This window comes from Helianthus annuus, chromosome 1 (genome assembly GCF_002127325.2).
Source record: "Helianthus annuus cultivar XRQ/B chromosome 1, HanXRQr2.0-SUNRISE, whole genome shotgun sequence".
Lineage (NCBI taxonomy): Eukaryota > Viridiplantae > Streptophyta > Magnoliopsida > Asterales > Asteraceae > Helianthus > Helianthus annuus.
The window spans coordinates 97,755,324-97,771,552 of NC_035433.2; the positions used below are offsets into that span (position 1 = coordinate 97,755,324).

General features: G+C 40.3%; 1 protein-coding gene across 1 annotated transcript; it reads left to right on the forward strand.

The window, feature by feature from the left end:
- Positions 1 to 12,947: 12,947 nt before the first annotated feature.
- Positions 12,948 to 14,487, forward strand: LOC110927287. The gene is made up of 4 exons (XM_022170956.1): positions 12,948 to 13,193; positions 13,261 to 13,490; positions 13,562 to 13,766; positions 13,852 to 14,487. Exons 1-4 carry the CDS (start codon positions 12,948 to 12,950, stop codon positions 14,485 to 14,487), a joined length of 1,317 nt encoding a protein of 438 aa, XP_022026648.1.
- Positions 14,488 to 16,229: the final 1,742 nt, after the last annotated feature.

Sequence of the window (16,229 nt, forward strand, 5' to 3'; positions counted from 1 at the left end):
AAAAAAAACGTTCGTTTTTTTTGTGTAATTTTTATAAAAAAATAATGTCGTATGAAAAAGTTATTAACGTTTAAAAATGGGGAAGATTGGAGGAGAGAAACTATTGTCCAGGATTGACTAGAATGCCCTTACACAAAACCACGCGCCTTTTTTTTCTTTCCAATTTCACTCATTAATCTTAGCTCTTGATTAAATCAATTGATGGTCAAGATTACCTCCCAACCTTCCTAGCAAAAAAAAAAAAAAAAAAAAAAACTTTCTATTATATCGTAACCCATGTATAATAATGATTTATAAAAGTTATCTTTTGATTTAAAGAAATATGCAATTTACGTCCCTGTGGTATGTGCCAAACATCAACCAGAGCCTCTAAATTCATATTTTGGTTTTTTGAGCCCCTGACCTTATAAATTCATAACAGTTTGAGTCCTTCTATTACATTGCCGTTTGTTTGACTGTTTGAGCCAGGGGTAAGACCATCTTTTTGATTTATTTCCCTTCTAAAAACCCCAAAATTCACTATTAAGCCCTAATTTAGTCCCGCCAAAAACAAAGACAGTTGATTGTGCAAGAGAGAAACCCCAAATCAATGGTGTTCACATGGCGACTTCGTCCTCAAGGTCAATACTACGATCCTGAAGATATATATGGTAAGTTGATTGTGTCTTCTTCCTCAGGGGTATGTGCCATTTTCGGTTTGTTGAGAATGAGTTTGATGTTCTGATCATTTGTGTTAACAGGGAATGAACCCAGACTATTTTCGATAAAGATTAACCATGGAGGTGAGTTTACTGATTATCTAGGAAGGGAGTATGTCAACGGTAAGGTTAGTTACATTGACTGGGTTGAGTTTGAAAAGTTAAGTGTTGCTGTTCTTCGTGAAATGCTGAAAGATATAGGTTACTCTATAGATGATGTGTTCAATTATTTTGTTAAAGATCCTAATGTGTGTTTGGATTTTGGTCTTAGACACTTTACTGATGATGATGAGTTAGATTATGTGTATGACCAACTTAGAAAAGGATGCAAGTTAGTAGATTTGTATGTTGAAATAGAAGACTCTAGAAGCAAGGATTCAACTGCAATGAGCTTGGCTTTACTAGATAATGTGGGTGAAGATAATGTGGTTGAGGGTGAGTCAGAAAGTAGCGAGGCAGTTTCTGAGGGTGAGTCACAAAGTAGTGATAAAGAGAACAGTGATGAAGATGATCCAGATTACACATTTGATCAGGAACCAGATAATCCAGTGTTTGATTACAAAGTAGATATGAGTCAGTTCAAGGCAAGTGTTGACTTTGATCCTGATGAAGTCTATGAGACAATTAAGGATGCTAGAAATGAGAATACTGAAGAAGAACTTAGGTAGGAAGATATAACTTGTGATCATGAGGATTTTAGTGATAAAGATGATAACTGTACACTGCTGGACAAGGTTGCGAAGAAGGTAAGGAAGAAGAAAAAAAATACAGGTAATGTTAGTGACTCATACCTCCCATTTTCAATTGGTCAATTAATAGCAGATAAAAAACAATTGAATGACATGGTTAAGACATATGCTGTTAAGAGTAGAAGGCAGATTTATATATTAAAAAATGATAAGTTGAGGTTCAGAGTTATTTGTCTTGGGACTAATCCTACTTTGGGTTCTGGTGAGGGGCAGAATAGTAAACTTAGAGGGCTGGGGTTAAAACAAGATAAAAGGCACTTGAAGCCCACTTGTCCTTGGGCGGTTCAGATCTCCAGGAGAACTGAAAAGGAATCTTGGTGTGTGAAAACTGTTTTGGTCAAAAATCACACAAGGATAATGTAACCAAACTTTATGTAAACGGGGTATGATGCTTGGTTAATTATGAAAGTAAAGGATCACTTCTGTGATAAAAGATGCAAAGACACAATGATTTATACGAGGAAAAAGCCCTTGATCAATGTATGATCTCCGGCATAAAAAACCTCGGGTGATGGCAACTACCGATCACCAACTTCAATATAATAAAAATGTAGTTACAACTTCGGATAGTAATGAGCTGAGTACAAGGATTACTGAGTGTCTAAGTGTTTGAGAGTTGTGTCGTATGTCGTGTGTGTTCTTCCGAATGAGGAAGAGTGGTATTTATACGTGTGTAGGTAACCTATTTTAGGTAGCTAAACTAATATTCAGCTCATTACCCCTTTAGAAATGAGATACAATCTAGCCTAAATAGCCGCCCATAAATCAAGCCAAGTTTCCATATCCTGTGCAACGTCTATCTTTAATTAAGCTCTTGCCATAATTGTGAAGACGCGTCCCTGGATCATGATGCCTAGAGCGTATCCTGCTAGATGTTCCTGCAAAACAATATTGTATTGAGCGGAAGTGGCCGTTAGTATGAGGATCACCATAATGTCCCATGATCCTGATCCTGAAGTCCTGCTGAGGATCACTGTCTGCCAAAGAAACAAGGATCACTGGTTAGGATCATGTGTAAGGATCACCTATAATAAAAATCCAGCCCTAACAATTGCCCCCAAAATATAAGGAGTTGATTGTAAATTAACGAGTTGTATTTTGTTTTAATTTTATCTCCAACGGGCAACTCCGAGTAACTAGCCGTTAATATTGAACTAGCCGTTACGATCATTACGTCATGGATGTGACAATCCCTGCAAATCATGATTATAAATAGGAGATAGGGTGAGGATCAGTTTGCATTTAAATTCAAGATACACTCCCTTTATATTCTGCACCGAAGATTGATCAGGTATCCTTCTCTTTCTCTCTTTCTTTTCTCTTTGCTCTGTTTTCTTCTTCTACTCTGTTTCCGTCCCGTCACAAACATGTTGCTCCGGAATTCTCCACACAAGGATCCCAAGAAGGATAGTCCCTTAAAAAGCCAGGGGATTATCAAGGATTCTCCTACGGAGAGGTGTTGTTTCACTGATGTTCACATAGACAGAATTCGTCATTGCTTCCCGGCGAATGCTGTTTTCAAGTCCTTCACACCTACCGCTCTGAGTGACTCTGTTTCGAATACCTGGGTGGCTTTTCCTGCTACTCCATTCACCATAGGGTATTCATATCCTTTCCCATCGTTCACCCAATCTTTCTTTTCCTTAACCGGCATCTCATATATCCAAGCTATGCCGATGATCTGGAGGGTTCTGTATACCTTTGAGAGGATCATCGAGCAGGAAGGGATTGATCTGGGGATGGCGGAGTTGGCCGAGTTTTACGATCTTACCACTTTTGGTTCTTACCGGTATCTGCTGAAACGGAAAGCCGGTGAGGATCACCCTGTCTTCAAGGTCACCAAGAATGATACAAACTGGAAGCGTCGTTTTTTCTTTGTTAGAAGGGATTCTATCCCAGATGGGAAGGATCTGCCCAAAGAATGGGCCACTCATGGTAGGATAGAGGATCCTCGAAGGATCACTATCAGCCTTGTCTCATATAATGAGGATCACTAATATCTCTTTTTATTTCTTGTGCAGCTATATCCATTGCTCATCTGAAATTAAGCCCTGCTGCAAAAGAGAGAGTCCTAGCTTTTAAAAAGCTTGATCCTGAAGTTAGAAGCTTCCAAGTCACTATCCAAGATTCTCAAGAAATATCCTCTGCATCTGCCACAATGTCAAGTAAGTATCCTCATAGGAAGTAAGTTTTATGTAAGAGTATTTAATTTAATAAGGGAACTTATCTTGTTTTTGAATTGTGTAGGTGCTGGAAAATCTGCCAGATCTGTTAAATCTGCCTCCAAATTTGGGATAAGTGATCTTGCCAACGTCACGTCTTCAAAGAAGAAGGCTCCTGCTGCCAGTCCTTCAGCATCAGCTCCTAAAGCGCCTATCCGAGGCAAAGGGAAGAAGAGGAAGGCTTCAGATGATCTCCAGGGATTTCCCCTCCTCCGTCAGCAATTCCTCGACTACGTGAATGAGGTAAGGATCACTGCCCCTGTTGGTTATCCATCTCGCATATCCTGTTTGTGTATTCTGCTTTTCTTGAGGATCATCTGATCCTAAGCTTATCTTTTTTCTCCTGTTGCAGAAACTTGCCGAGATTGAGACCTATCTCGGCCATGTTGAGGACCAGGAGAGCCAAATTGCCGACCTCCAGCAAATGGGTGTCTTAAAGGATCTCAAGATAGGAGATCTTGAGAAGGAACTCCGGGTCATGAAGGCTGAGGCTGCTCAGAGGTTGATCGATATGGATAACGAGAAGCAGGAGATCACCCAAGATGCTAAGGTCTCCGCGGCAATTGCTATGTACAAGATACAACTTCAGATGGCCGAGGAGGCTCAGGATCCTACCTTTGACAAAAGCTCGTGGGACGTTGAAGGTTGGAAGGCAAGGCTGGCAGACCTGGAGGACGAGGATGAGGCTGAGGATATCCCAATGCTGGAGGGAGGTGATGCTGATAAGGATCAAGGTGGAGATGCTGGTGGTGATGAAGCAGCGAAGGTGTAGGCTGCATGATTGGGCGATGATGGATATTTCGAGACTAGGCCGGAGCCCAATTTTTTAGGATTGGTAGTGGTTTTTTGTGGTAGTGGTGTTTGTGAACAATTATGGTCTGTAATCTTCGAACAATAGTTTTTAGGGTAAAGGATCCTGGATCCTTCGAATAATAGGTAGGATTACAAAAGGTGGAGGGATCCTCTGTTTGAGGAATGAAGCCTTTGTGATCCTGCCGCTTTCACTTTCCTGCACAATGCTAAGACCGCATAGACAATGGACACCCTTTGCCAACCCATGTGGACGGGCCACGTTTTGCTGGTAGAAATGTGGGTTGGCAATTTTGACAACTTTTTGAAAGGGTCAATGATCCTTTTTAATAATATTACTTTAACTTTTCTGGCTTATCTCGTGTTGTTATCCTTTGATTATCCTCTTATTCCTCAATTGCTATATTTGTTAAAGTAACAAAAATGTGTTTAATAAACTTAGGATATGATCCTAGATCAAATATCCTCATGTTGAAAATATTCAAAATGTTTTGGTCCAAGGATCATAGATTTGGTTGTCAAAGTATAAGGGTCGGTTAGGATAATGAGTATAATCAAAATAGTCAAGGATCATACCTGAGGATCCAAGTTAGGATCCTTACCTTCAATCAAGACAATCATAGATAAGACTTTGATAGTTAATAAGGATTAAGGATCCTTATATGTTTAGACATCCAAACCCTGAAAAGTGAGATATAACTTGGGACTAAGCCAATGTAAAAGATAAATTAGTAACTGGGGACATGCCCAAAGGATAACTGGGGATGATCCCGGAGGATCACTGGGGACAAGCCCAAAGGATAACTGGGGATGATCCCGGAGGATCACTGGGGACAAGCCCAAAGGATAACTGGGGATGATCCCGGAGGATCACTGGGGACAAGCCCAAAGGATCGTATGTAAACTGGAGTATGGCCCTTACTGGCGGCTATCCAAACTTAGTGACATGAAAATGTCAAAACCTTAGCTAACGTGAAAACGTTAGAAACCTTAGGAACGGATGTATGGTACGTCTACCATTATACGTAGGATCCTAAGTATAGCCAGTACGATGAGGTTGTCAGCCCCGAAAGTGGGTACTGGTCCCAAAGACGTGAACTATACCAGGATCATCGTGCGCTGCTGGCGGAAACTGGGGATAATCCCAAGGATAACTGGGGTTGGACCCAAGGATCTGTGGTGCTTTTGGAGATCTTTGACGATTTGCTGAAGATACCTGAACTATCATAACTCAAATGGTTTGTGAGTAGAGGATGAAGGATACATGATCCTTATCCTTAGGTAAAAAGTAAGAAAATGCAATAGTTTTAGGATAAGCATATTACCAGAGTAAGGATCACTGATATTTCCAGGATCCTTCAAGGATACTTCAATGTAAGGATCACATGCATGAAGGATTATGTTCACATGAAATATTTCTTTAAGTGAACAGCATTCCAGGCTCTTGGTAACAAGTTTCCTTCCATGGTTAGCAACCTGTATGCCCCCTTTCCTGCTTCAGCTTCAATCAGGTAGGGACCTTCCCATTTTGGTGCTAGCTTCCCGTCAGCAGGATTGATAGTATTTTGAAATGCTTTTCTCAACACCATATCTCCGACTTGGAACTTCCTTATCCTGACATTTTTGTTGTAGGTACCAGCCATTCTTTGTTGGTAGCTTGCCATCCTTATTCTAGCTAGATCCCTGATTTCCTCAATAGTATCCAAATCCTGAGCTAGGATTGCAGCATTTTCTTCAGGATCACGAGCAATTGTTCTAGCAGTTGGGATCACCATCTCTGTTGGGATCACTGCCTCTGCCCCAAATACTAAAGAGAAAGGTGTTTGACCAGTGGCATTCTTGGGAGTTGTTCTATCAGCCCATAGCACATAAGGTAACTCCTCTGCCCATTTCCCCTTCTTGGATCCTAGCTTCTTCTTCAGATTGTTGATGATGATCTTGTTGGATGATTCTGCTTGACCATTGGCTTGTGGATGAACTGGTGTTGATGTTATCATCTTGATTCCCCAACTGTCACAAAAGTTAGTGGTTCTGCTTCCAATGAATTGGGAGCCATTATCACATACAATTTCAGAGGGAATGCCAAATCTAGTTATAATGTTTCTTTTAATGAAGGATATGACTTCCTTTTCTCTGACTTGAGCGAAGGCTTCAGCTTCTATCCATTTGGAAAAATAGTCAATCATGGCAAGCATAAATACTTTTCCACCAGGTGCTTTAGGGAGCTTGCCAACTATATCCATTCCCCATCTCATGAATGGCCAAGAGGATGGTATTGGGTGTAAAACTTCAGCTGGCTGATGGAGGATATTGCTATGTCTTTGGCAAGGATCATACTTCTTAGCATACTGTATAGCATCCCTTTTCATGGTTGGCCAGTAGTATCCTGTTCTAAGGATCCTTGAGAATAATGCCCTGCCCCCAGTGTGGTTTCCGCAATCTCCTTCATGGAAATCTTTCAACACTTCCTCGATTTCAGGATCCTCGATACATCTCAAATATGGTCCTGCAAGAGATCGCTTATATAATACATTATTCAAAGTTGTAAATTGAGATACCTTAATCCTGAAAGCTCTAGGATTTTCTCCCATTGGAATCTCTCCGTTTTGCAAGTATTTCATGATTGGTGGGATCCATGATCCTGAATAAGATTGAGCTTCTTCACTAGGGATTACTGCAGTATCCTCTTCTATTTCCATGGCCACTTGATTTTCAATAGCAGGAGCCAGGATATGGATGATAGGGATACTTATGTCTTCTGGAATTTTTAAGGATGATCCTAGGTTGGCCAATGCATCAGCTTCCGTGTTATCCTCCCTTGGTACCTGTGTTAAGCTAAAAGAAACAAAAGAGAGTGCCAATTCTTTGACTATCTCTAAATATTTGGTTAGTTTTTCACCTTTAACAGCATAGGATCCATTAAAGTGATTGGTGATCAATAATGAATCTACATATACTTTGAGATATTTTACCCCCATATCCTTAGCAATTTGTAAGCCAGCAATTAAGGCTTCATATTCAGCCTCATTGTTAGTTGCTTGGAACTCACAGGCTATGGAGTGGGGTATTATGTCCCCCTGTGGCGATTTTAGTAGGATCCCTAGCCCTGTGCCTTTGATATTTGAGGATCCGTCAGTGTGTAGTATCCAAGGATCCTTGGTCTCATCCAGCTGCTGAACCTCCAATTCTGCTTCTTTTTGTAGATCACTACTGAAATCAGCCACAAAGTCAGCTAGTGCTTGAGATTTAATAGCTGTTCTTGGTTCGTATCTTATATCATGGGCACTAAGCTTTACTGCCCACTTAGCCATTCTCCCTGACATATCTGGTTTCCTGAGGACATTCTTAATTGGAAAATTAGTTCTAACAACAATAGTATGGGTTTCAAAATAATGTCTTAACTTAGTCGATGCCATGATCAATGCAAGGATAAGTTTTTCGAGGTGTGAGTACCTGGATTCGGCATCAAGTAGACTTTTACTTACATAGTAGATAGGATATTGTGTACCTTCGTGATCCTTAACAAGGACAGCACTTACAGCGGTTGAGGATACCGCCAGATATAAGGATAACACATCTCCTTTTTCCGGTTTTGCTAATGCTGGTGCTGAGGACATATACTCTTTTAGGGCTTGTAAAGCATTCTCATGCTTCTCAGTCCATTCGAACTTCTTATTCTTCCTCAGGATATCGTAAAATTCTCTGCATTTCTCTGAGGATTTCGATATGAACCTGTTTAAAGCTGCTATCCTGCCTGTCAGTCTTTGAACATCCTTGGCATTGGCAGGAGATTTGATATTTATTAATGCTTTGATTTGTTCCGGGCTTGCTTCAATGCCCCTCTGGGTTACCATGTATCCTAAGAACTTTCCTGCCTTAACACCAAAATGGCATTTTGAAGGATTAAGTTTCATGTTGTAATTATCAAGGATATCGAATGCTTCTTCTAAGTCCCTTAGGTGATCCTCAGCTTTCTTTGACTTGACCACCATATCATCTATGTACACCTCCATAGTTTTTCCAATTTGATCTTTGAACATCATATTTACCAGCCTTTGATATGTTGCACCTGCATTTCTTAGTCCAAAAGGCATGGCAATATAACAATATAAACCGGTTGGGGTCATAAAGGCTGTATCCTCTTGGTCAGATGGTTCCATCTGGATTTGTTGGAACCCAGATGATGCATCCATAAAGGTCAACAGTTCATGCCCCGCTGTTGCATCCACCATGGAGTCAATGTGGGGTAATGGGAAAGGATCCTTGGGACATGCCTTGTTCAGATCAGTGAAATCGACACATACCCTCCACTTTCCGTTTTTCTTTTGGACAACAACCACATTGGCTAACCATTTTGGATACTTTACCTCTCTGATCATACCTGCTCGAAGTAGTCTCTCTACTTCTTCTTGGATAATGGCATTCCTTTCTGGTGCAAACTTCCTCCTTTTTTGATGGATTGGTTTGATAGACCTGTCAATGCCAAGTTTGTGAGTAATAATATCCTTAGATATATCTGTCATATCTTCATGTTTCCAAGCAAAGGTAGATTTTCTTCTTTTGAGGAAGGATATCATGTCTTCTTTCATCTTGCCAAGGATCCCTGATCCGATATAGATTTTTGATTCAGGATCACTAGGATCCAAGAGGATTTCATCTACATCTTGTTCCCTTGCCTCCAAGACATTCCTTGGAGGATACTGTAATTGCTATTGCTCCCTTGGCTTCGAGGTTGGCTTCATAGATGAGGTATAACAATCCTTAGCCTCCTGCTGGTCACTATCGATCTTGATTATCCCCCATGGGCTAGGGAGCTTCACACATTGATGGTAGGTAGATGGGACTGCTTTCATATCATGTATCCAAGGCCTGCCAAGGATAACGTCGCAACAAGATAAACAGTCAATAACACAAAATTTTTGGTAATTATGTAATCCTTCCACGTAGATTGGGAGTTTGATGTCCCCCAGAGTTTTCTTCGTTTCCCCACTGAATCCTACAAGCACGGAGGATCTTGGTGTGATGTCTGATTCTGGGATTCCCATCTTCTTCAAGACATCAAGCTGGATAATGTTCACTGAGCTCCCTCCGTCAATAAGGATCCTGCGGACAAAATGGTTAGAGATAAAGAGAGTGATAACTAAACTATCATGGTGAGGATCCTGAATGTTAATGCGGTCATCCTCATCAAATGTTATCATCTTCCCTTCTGAGACACTTGAGGTTCTAATAGGCCTTTCTCCATTATCCATTTTTGATTCTTTTGCATGTCTTTTGGCCGCTGAAAAGGATGTACCACAGATGTCTGATCCTCCGGATATAAAGTTAATCACTTGTGCGTTTGCCGAAGGTGCTGGAGCCTTTTCAGGGATCCTTTCAGGATCCTGGGTCCTTTGCTTTTTTCTCCCCAACAATTCTTTTAGATGCCCCTTGCTTAGCAGGTATCCAATTTCTTTTCTTAAGGCTATGCAATCTTCAGTTAGATGCCCGAAATCCTCATGGTATGCACACCATTTGGACTTGTCTTTAGTCCCGGATGGTTTATCATTCTTCCTGGGCCACCTAGCTTTTTCACCTAGATTCTGCATTGCAAGGATTAGTTCATGATTATCAACGGAAAAACAATATTCTGAGATTGGAGGATATTCTTCATCATCCTCTTCTTGGTCAACAGCATGCACATTCTTGTTCTCATTTCTATGGTAGGATTTGAACTTGTTGCTTTTGAAGGAGGATCCTTGCTTATCTTGTTTTGAGGATCCTACTTGTCTTTCCTGGATCCTCTTGTCATCCTCTAGCCGGATAAACCTGAGTGCTCGAGTTCTTACTTCATCTAAATTCCTGCATGGTGTCATAACAAGATCATCATAGAATAATGAATCCTTAAGCAGTCCCATTTTGAAGGCTTCAACAGCCGTAGCCATATCCAAGTTGGGAATGTCCAAGGATTCTTTACTAAATTTAGTTATATAATCCCTTAATGATTCATTATGATTTTGAGTTATCCTGTACAAATCACTAGTTAATTTTTCAAATTTTCTACTACAAGAGAATTGGTTATTGAATAAATTAACTAAATTGGCAAATGAAGTAATAGAGTAAGGGGGAAGACTTAGCAGCCACTTAAGAGCTGATCCAGTAAGAGTGGATCCAAATCCTTTACATAGGCATGCTTCCTTCAATTTTTCTGGGATAGGATTGATCTCCATCCTTTCCCTGTATTGTGCTATATGCTCCTCTGGATCCGTTGTGCCATCATACAACTTCATGGTAGGGATATGGAACCTTTTGGGTACCTCTGCATCACAAATTGGTGGTGCAAAACGGGATACATTGTGGCTTCCATCCGCAATCTCTGGGATAGGCTTGACTACCCCTGGAACACTTGAGATCATATCTTTTAGCTTCTGCAACTCCCTGGCCATAGCATGATTGGTACCTGTATCCTGCATGGATCCATGGTTAGTGGTAGGATAATTGTTTAAAGTGTTACCTCCCATTGGGTTCAAGTTAGGGAATCCATATTGCTGGGGTTCTGGAACAACGGAGGGACCAGTGGAAGCAATGGTCTGCATTGGAATGAAGTCCCCTTGATGGACATCTAGACTTCCTGTTTGCAAACTTTTTAGGGATCCTGGCATCTGTAAGGATCCTGGTATCTGTAAGGATCCTGGTATCTGGGATGATCCTGGAACGAAGGAGGATCCGTGAACCTGGGATGATCCTGGAACAAAGGAGGATCCTTGGCCCTGGAATGATCCTGGAACAAAGTAGGATCCTTGAAACTGCTGTGCCCCTGGATAGGCTCCCGGATTCATAAAGGATCCCATGTATTGAGGATAGGATCCTACAGGCTGAAAATGTGAGTCTGATGTCTGAGTCATTGCTGCCGAGTTGAGATGTGATCCTCTTGACTCCCCTATGATTTGCACGTCCGGGATCCCTGATGGCTGGGAAGTGATCATTGGAGTATCAAAGCTCAAGGATTTGGGCATCAGTGGAGAATGATCCTCTGCCGCTTTCTTTTGTCTTTTGAGATCTCCAATTTCCCTGAGGATCCTTTCGTTAGTTTCATCTTGCCGCTGCATACGATCCTTCATCTGCAAAATTAAAGCAAATACATCACTAGTACTGGGAATAGAAGAATTCATAGCAGAAGAAGATAGAGGTTTAGAGAAGGTGGGAGTTGATTTCTTCTCAGTATTTTTCTGAGATCCTGCCGGTGGAGGAGGCAAGGTGATCTGTGATGAAGTGACCGCAGACATCGCCGTGGACGTGTTCTTCAATGATGAAGCCATGTAACTCTCTGAAATGATTTTGAACAAAAGATTTTCTTATGAATGAAGCACCAATTGCCCCACGGTGGGCGCCAAACTGTTTTGGTCAAAAATCACACAAGGATAATGTAACCAAACTTTATGTAAACGGGGTATGATGCTTGGTTAATTATGAAAGTAAAGGATCACTTCTGTGATAAAAGATGCAAAGACACAATGATTTATACGAGGAAAAAGCCCTTGATCAATGTATGATCTCCGGCATAAAAAACCTCGGGTGATGGCAACTACCGATCACCAACTTCAATATAATAAAAATGTAGTTACAACTTCGGATAGTAATGAGCTGAGTACAAGGATTACTGAGTGTCTAAGTGTTTGAGAGTTGTGTCGTATGTCGTGTGTGTTCTTCCGAATGAGGAAGAGTGGTATTTATACGTGTGTAGGTAACCTATTTTAGGTAGCTAAACTAATATTCAGCTCATTACCCCTTTAGAAATGAGATACAATCTAGCCTAAATAGCCGCCCATAAATCAAGCCAAGTTTCCATATCCTGTGCAACGTCTATCTTTAATTAAGCTCTTGCCATAATTGTGAAGACGCGTCCCTGGATCATGATGCTTAGAGCGTATCCTGCTAGATGTTCCTGCAAAACAATATTGTATTGAGCGGAAGTGGCCGTTAGTATGAGGATCACCATAATGTCCCATGATCCTGATCCTGAAGTCCTGCTGAGGATCACTGTCTGCCAAAGAAACAAGGATCACTGGTTAGGATCATGTGTAAGGATCACCTATAATAAAAATCCAGCCCTAACAAAAACCATTACCTCACAACATCATTGCCTCCAAACAAGAGAAGTGGGCATGTACACCATGTCTCAGATAGCGAATGAGATCCAACCCATGATCGAGTCAAACCCTGACACGCCTTTGCCAGCCATACAGGATATGCTTGTGAAGAACCATCAGGTGAATGTTTCAATCCAGAAAGTGTTTAGGGCTAAAAGAATTGCTACAACAAGGATCATTGGAGATTATAGAGAGTAGTATGGTATCCTAAGGTCTTATTGTGAAGCACTGTTGAGGGCAAATCCAGGTAGCACAATTAAAATAGATTGTGAACCCTGTACTAACCCTTGTCTTCCTACTAGGCAAATCAAGAGATGTTATGTTTGTTTTGCTTCTATTATGAGAGGGTTCAAGATGTGTGGTAGAGAAATATTGGGACTAGATGGATGTTTTATGAAAGGTCCATTTCCTGGACAGATTCTTACTGCAGTTGGTGTAGACGACAACAACGGTATATATCCTGTAGCATATGCTTTAGTGGAGGCTGAAACTTTTAAATCTTGGGAATGGTTTTTGGAATTACTCAAAGATGATCTTGGCTTAGTAGACAGTACCAACTTCACTTTCATCTCAGATAGGCAAAAGGTATGGCATTTTATCATTTAAATGTTTATGCCATTTTATCATATCTAACTTACATTGTCTGAGGCAGGGACTACTACCTGCATTATCCAAAGTGTTCCCAGACTCTGAACACAGGTTCTGTTTAAGACATATCCACCAGAATCTGAAGAAGGATTGGCCTGGTGATGTGTACAAAAACTTGTTGTATGGAGTAGCATGCAAGACATCAATGCCATATTTTGAAAAGGCAATGGAAGAAATGAAGATTGCAAAGCCTGGTTTCCATGAAAAGCTATCAAATATCCCAGCAAGCAGTTGGTCAAAAGCACACTTTTCAGGTAGGGCCAAATGTGCATATTGTTGAATAATATATGTGAAGTGTTCAATAGGCAGTTGATAGGAGCCAGAGACAAACCTGTAATCACATGTTTAGAGTTCATAAGAGTGTACATGACCAAAAGAATTGTGAATCTAAAAAAGATTCAAGCTAAAGCTCATGGTCCATTAACTCCTCATGCTCAAGAAGTGTTTAATAAGATCAAAGAAGAAGCCTCACAACTCAATGTTTTAATGGTGGATGCAGTACAGTACCAGGTATGTGTATTGCAGTTTGACCAAATAAGACCCTTTACTAGGTGAGTAACTCAATGTTTCAATGTTGGATACTGATTTTATGTAGGTGAATTGCTCAAGATCCCAGTGTGTTGTTAATATGAAGAACAGAACATGCACCTGCAGAAAGTGGGATTTAACTAGCATGCCATGTAAACATGCAATGGCTGCTATCAATGATATGGCCAGGAATGATATTAGCATAGGGGTGCCAGAAGAATTGGTTGATGAAGTGTATTGGTTATCCACATGGAAGAAGGTTTATGAGAATGTGATTAATCCAATTCCCGGGCCTGAGAATTGGATACCCTCACAATGTCCCACCAAACTTCTGCCTCCCAAACACCATAAGCAGGTTGGGAGGCCACAAAAGAAGAGAAAGAAATCAGTTGGTGAGGCTGAAGTTGAAGATCATTTTGATAGTGAGGGAAAAATGACCAGGAAGGGCAATATAACCAAGTGCAGCAAGTGCGGAAATTTGGGACACAACAGTAGGACATGCAAGGGGCAGGGTGGGGAGAATGTTGTACATGCACCAAGTGAGGATCAAGTTGCAGGTGGAGAAAACAAAACCAGGAAGGGCAAGTGTAGCAAGTGTGGAACCTTGGGTCACAATAGTAGGACATGCAAGGGCCAGGGAGGGGAGAATGTTCAAGAATCTCAAACTGCAACACAAGGTGCACCAACTTCGAGTGAAGCTTAGTTAGGTTGATTTCAATGGTTTAAGACTTGTTTATGTATGGTTTAAGACTTGTTTATGTATGGTTTAAGACCTGTTTATGTAGTGGCCCACTTCAAGACTTGTTTATGTAGTTCAACTATGAAGTTTATGTTTTGTAATGCAGTTCAACTGCACTTTATGTTTGTAATGCAGTTTATGTTTTGTAACTGCAGTTTATGGGTAATGTAGTTTATTATATGCTGATCTTGGTAATGCAGTTCAACTGCAGTTTATGCAGTTAATGTATCATACACATTGAGTCTCAACCACAACTAAATTTAATTACAAACACATGCAGTTAATGTTTCAGTTAATGTATCAATACAAACATTTAAAACCCTAACAATCTACTTCCAATGAGCATCATCATTTGACCATTCGGAGTCAGAAGAATGCTCCCCCGGGTACGGATCATGGTACCAATCATCCTCCGGTGGTTGAACTGCACATTCCCACCTAGCCCATTCCAACTCTTTTGAGTCGTAGTCCGCTGCTGGATCTGGAAGAGATGCTTCATACTCTGCTTTCAACACTTCTATCACAGCATCATAGTCATCAAACCACTCCTCCTTCAGCACAGACGACACTAAGTCCAACTCATTGTCAGCCACTTCCTCAACCAATTCGTTATTCTACACATCAACGGCAACATTCATAGCATTAAACTAATACTAACCAAAACTTGTTCAATGTTCATTCATACATTAACCAAAACAAGACACATAACCAACATTCATTACATTAAACTAAAAATACACATAAACCACCACAATCATTAACCAACTAAACAATAAACACATCTTCAAAAACATCACTTCCTTGGCTTTCTTAATTGCCAAATCATCTTTCTTTTCCATGCTCCTTAACAATGCGGGTATTACCTTCTCACAAGCAGAGCATGAATTTGAAGGTGGAGATGAAGGTGTATTAGCCCACCTTATAAATCCACAATCTTTCTTCTGTAAAAACACATCAATCAGGAAATAGCCATATAATTAACTTCAATCTTTCTTCTATAATTTTAACTTACCCAGCATAAGAAGCGTCGATTTGGGTTAGCTTCCATCTTTGATACCTTGTACCAAGTAGGTGCACCACAAGAACACAGGAATTGAGAAGCTTCCTCGCCAGCTGATTTCTTGTTGGAGCTTGAAGCTGATTTTTGAGACATCTTCACAATAGTTTAAGACTGGATCGATCGATTTGGGAATTTGGGTTAGGGTTCGTATCAGATCAGTGGTTTTATGAATCAGTTTGATCAATTTAGGGGATAAGGAATTATATGTATAAGGTCATTAAGGGTATATTGGACATTTCACAATAGTCAAACAGTCAAACAGATGGAACTCAGACGGAAGGACTCAGAGTGTTATGAATTTATAAGGTCAAGAGCTCAAAAAACCAAAAAATGAATTTAGGGGCTCAGGTTAATGTTTGGCACATACCACAAGGACGCAAATTGCATTTTTCTCTTTGATTTATCATTCTTTTCACTTAAAATTTTATTTTAACGTTGCCAACTTTAATTTTACTATTTTTCCATCAATACAACCAGCAACATCGATTTTTGACATCTGATCATAATCTAAAATGGATCCATAATACATGTGAAAAAAGATGACAATTAATAAAATTCATTAGTTTAAAGAATCAAAATAAACTAATAATGTTTATAGTTAATATTAAACATATTAATCAGTTTATCCAAAATACGATATGGTAGA

What these genes read in the sequence shown, in the direction of transcription:
- LOC110927287 (XM_022170956.1), top strand. Translation starts at nt 12,948, where the DNA reads ATGAGAGGGTTCAAGATGTGTGGTAGAGAAATATTGGGACTAGATGGA. An exon ending in TCATCTCAGATAGGCAAAAG is followed by an intron (nt 13,194 to 13,260) that starts GTATGGCATTTT and finishes TGTCTGAGGCAG; the next exon opens with GGACTACTACCTGCATTATC. An exon ending in TGGATGCAGTACAGTACCAG is followed by an intron (nt 13,767 to 13,851) that starts GTATGTGTATTG and finishes GATTTTATGTAG; the next exon opens with GTGAATTGCTCAAGATCCCA.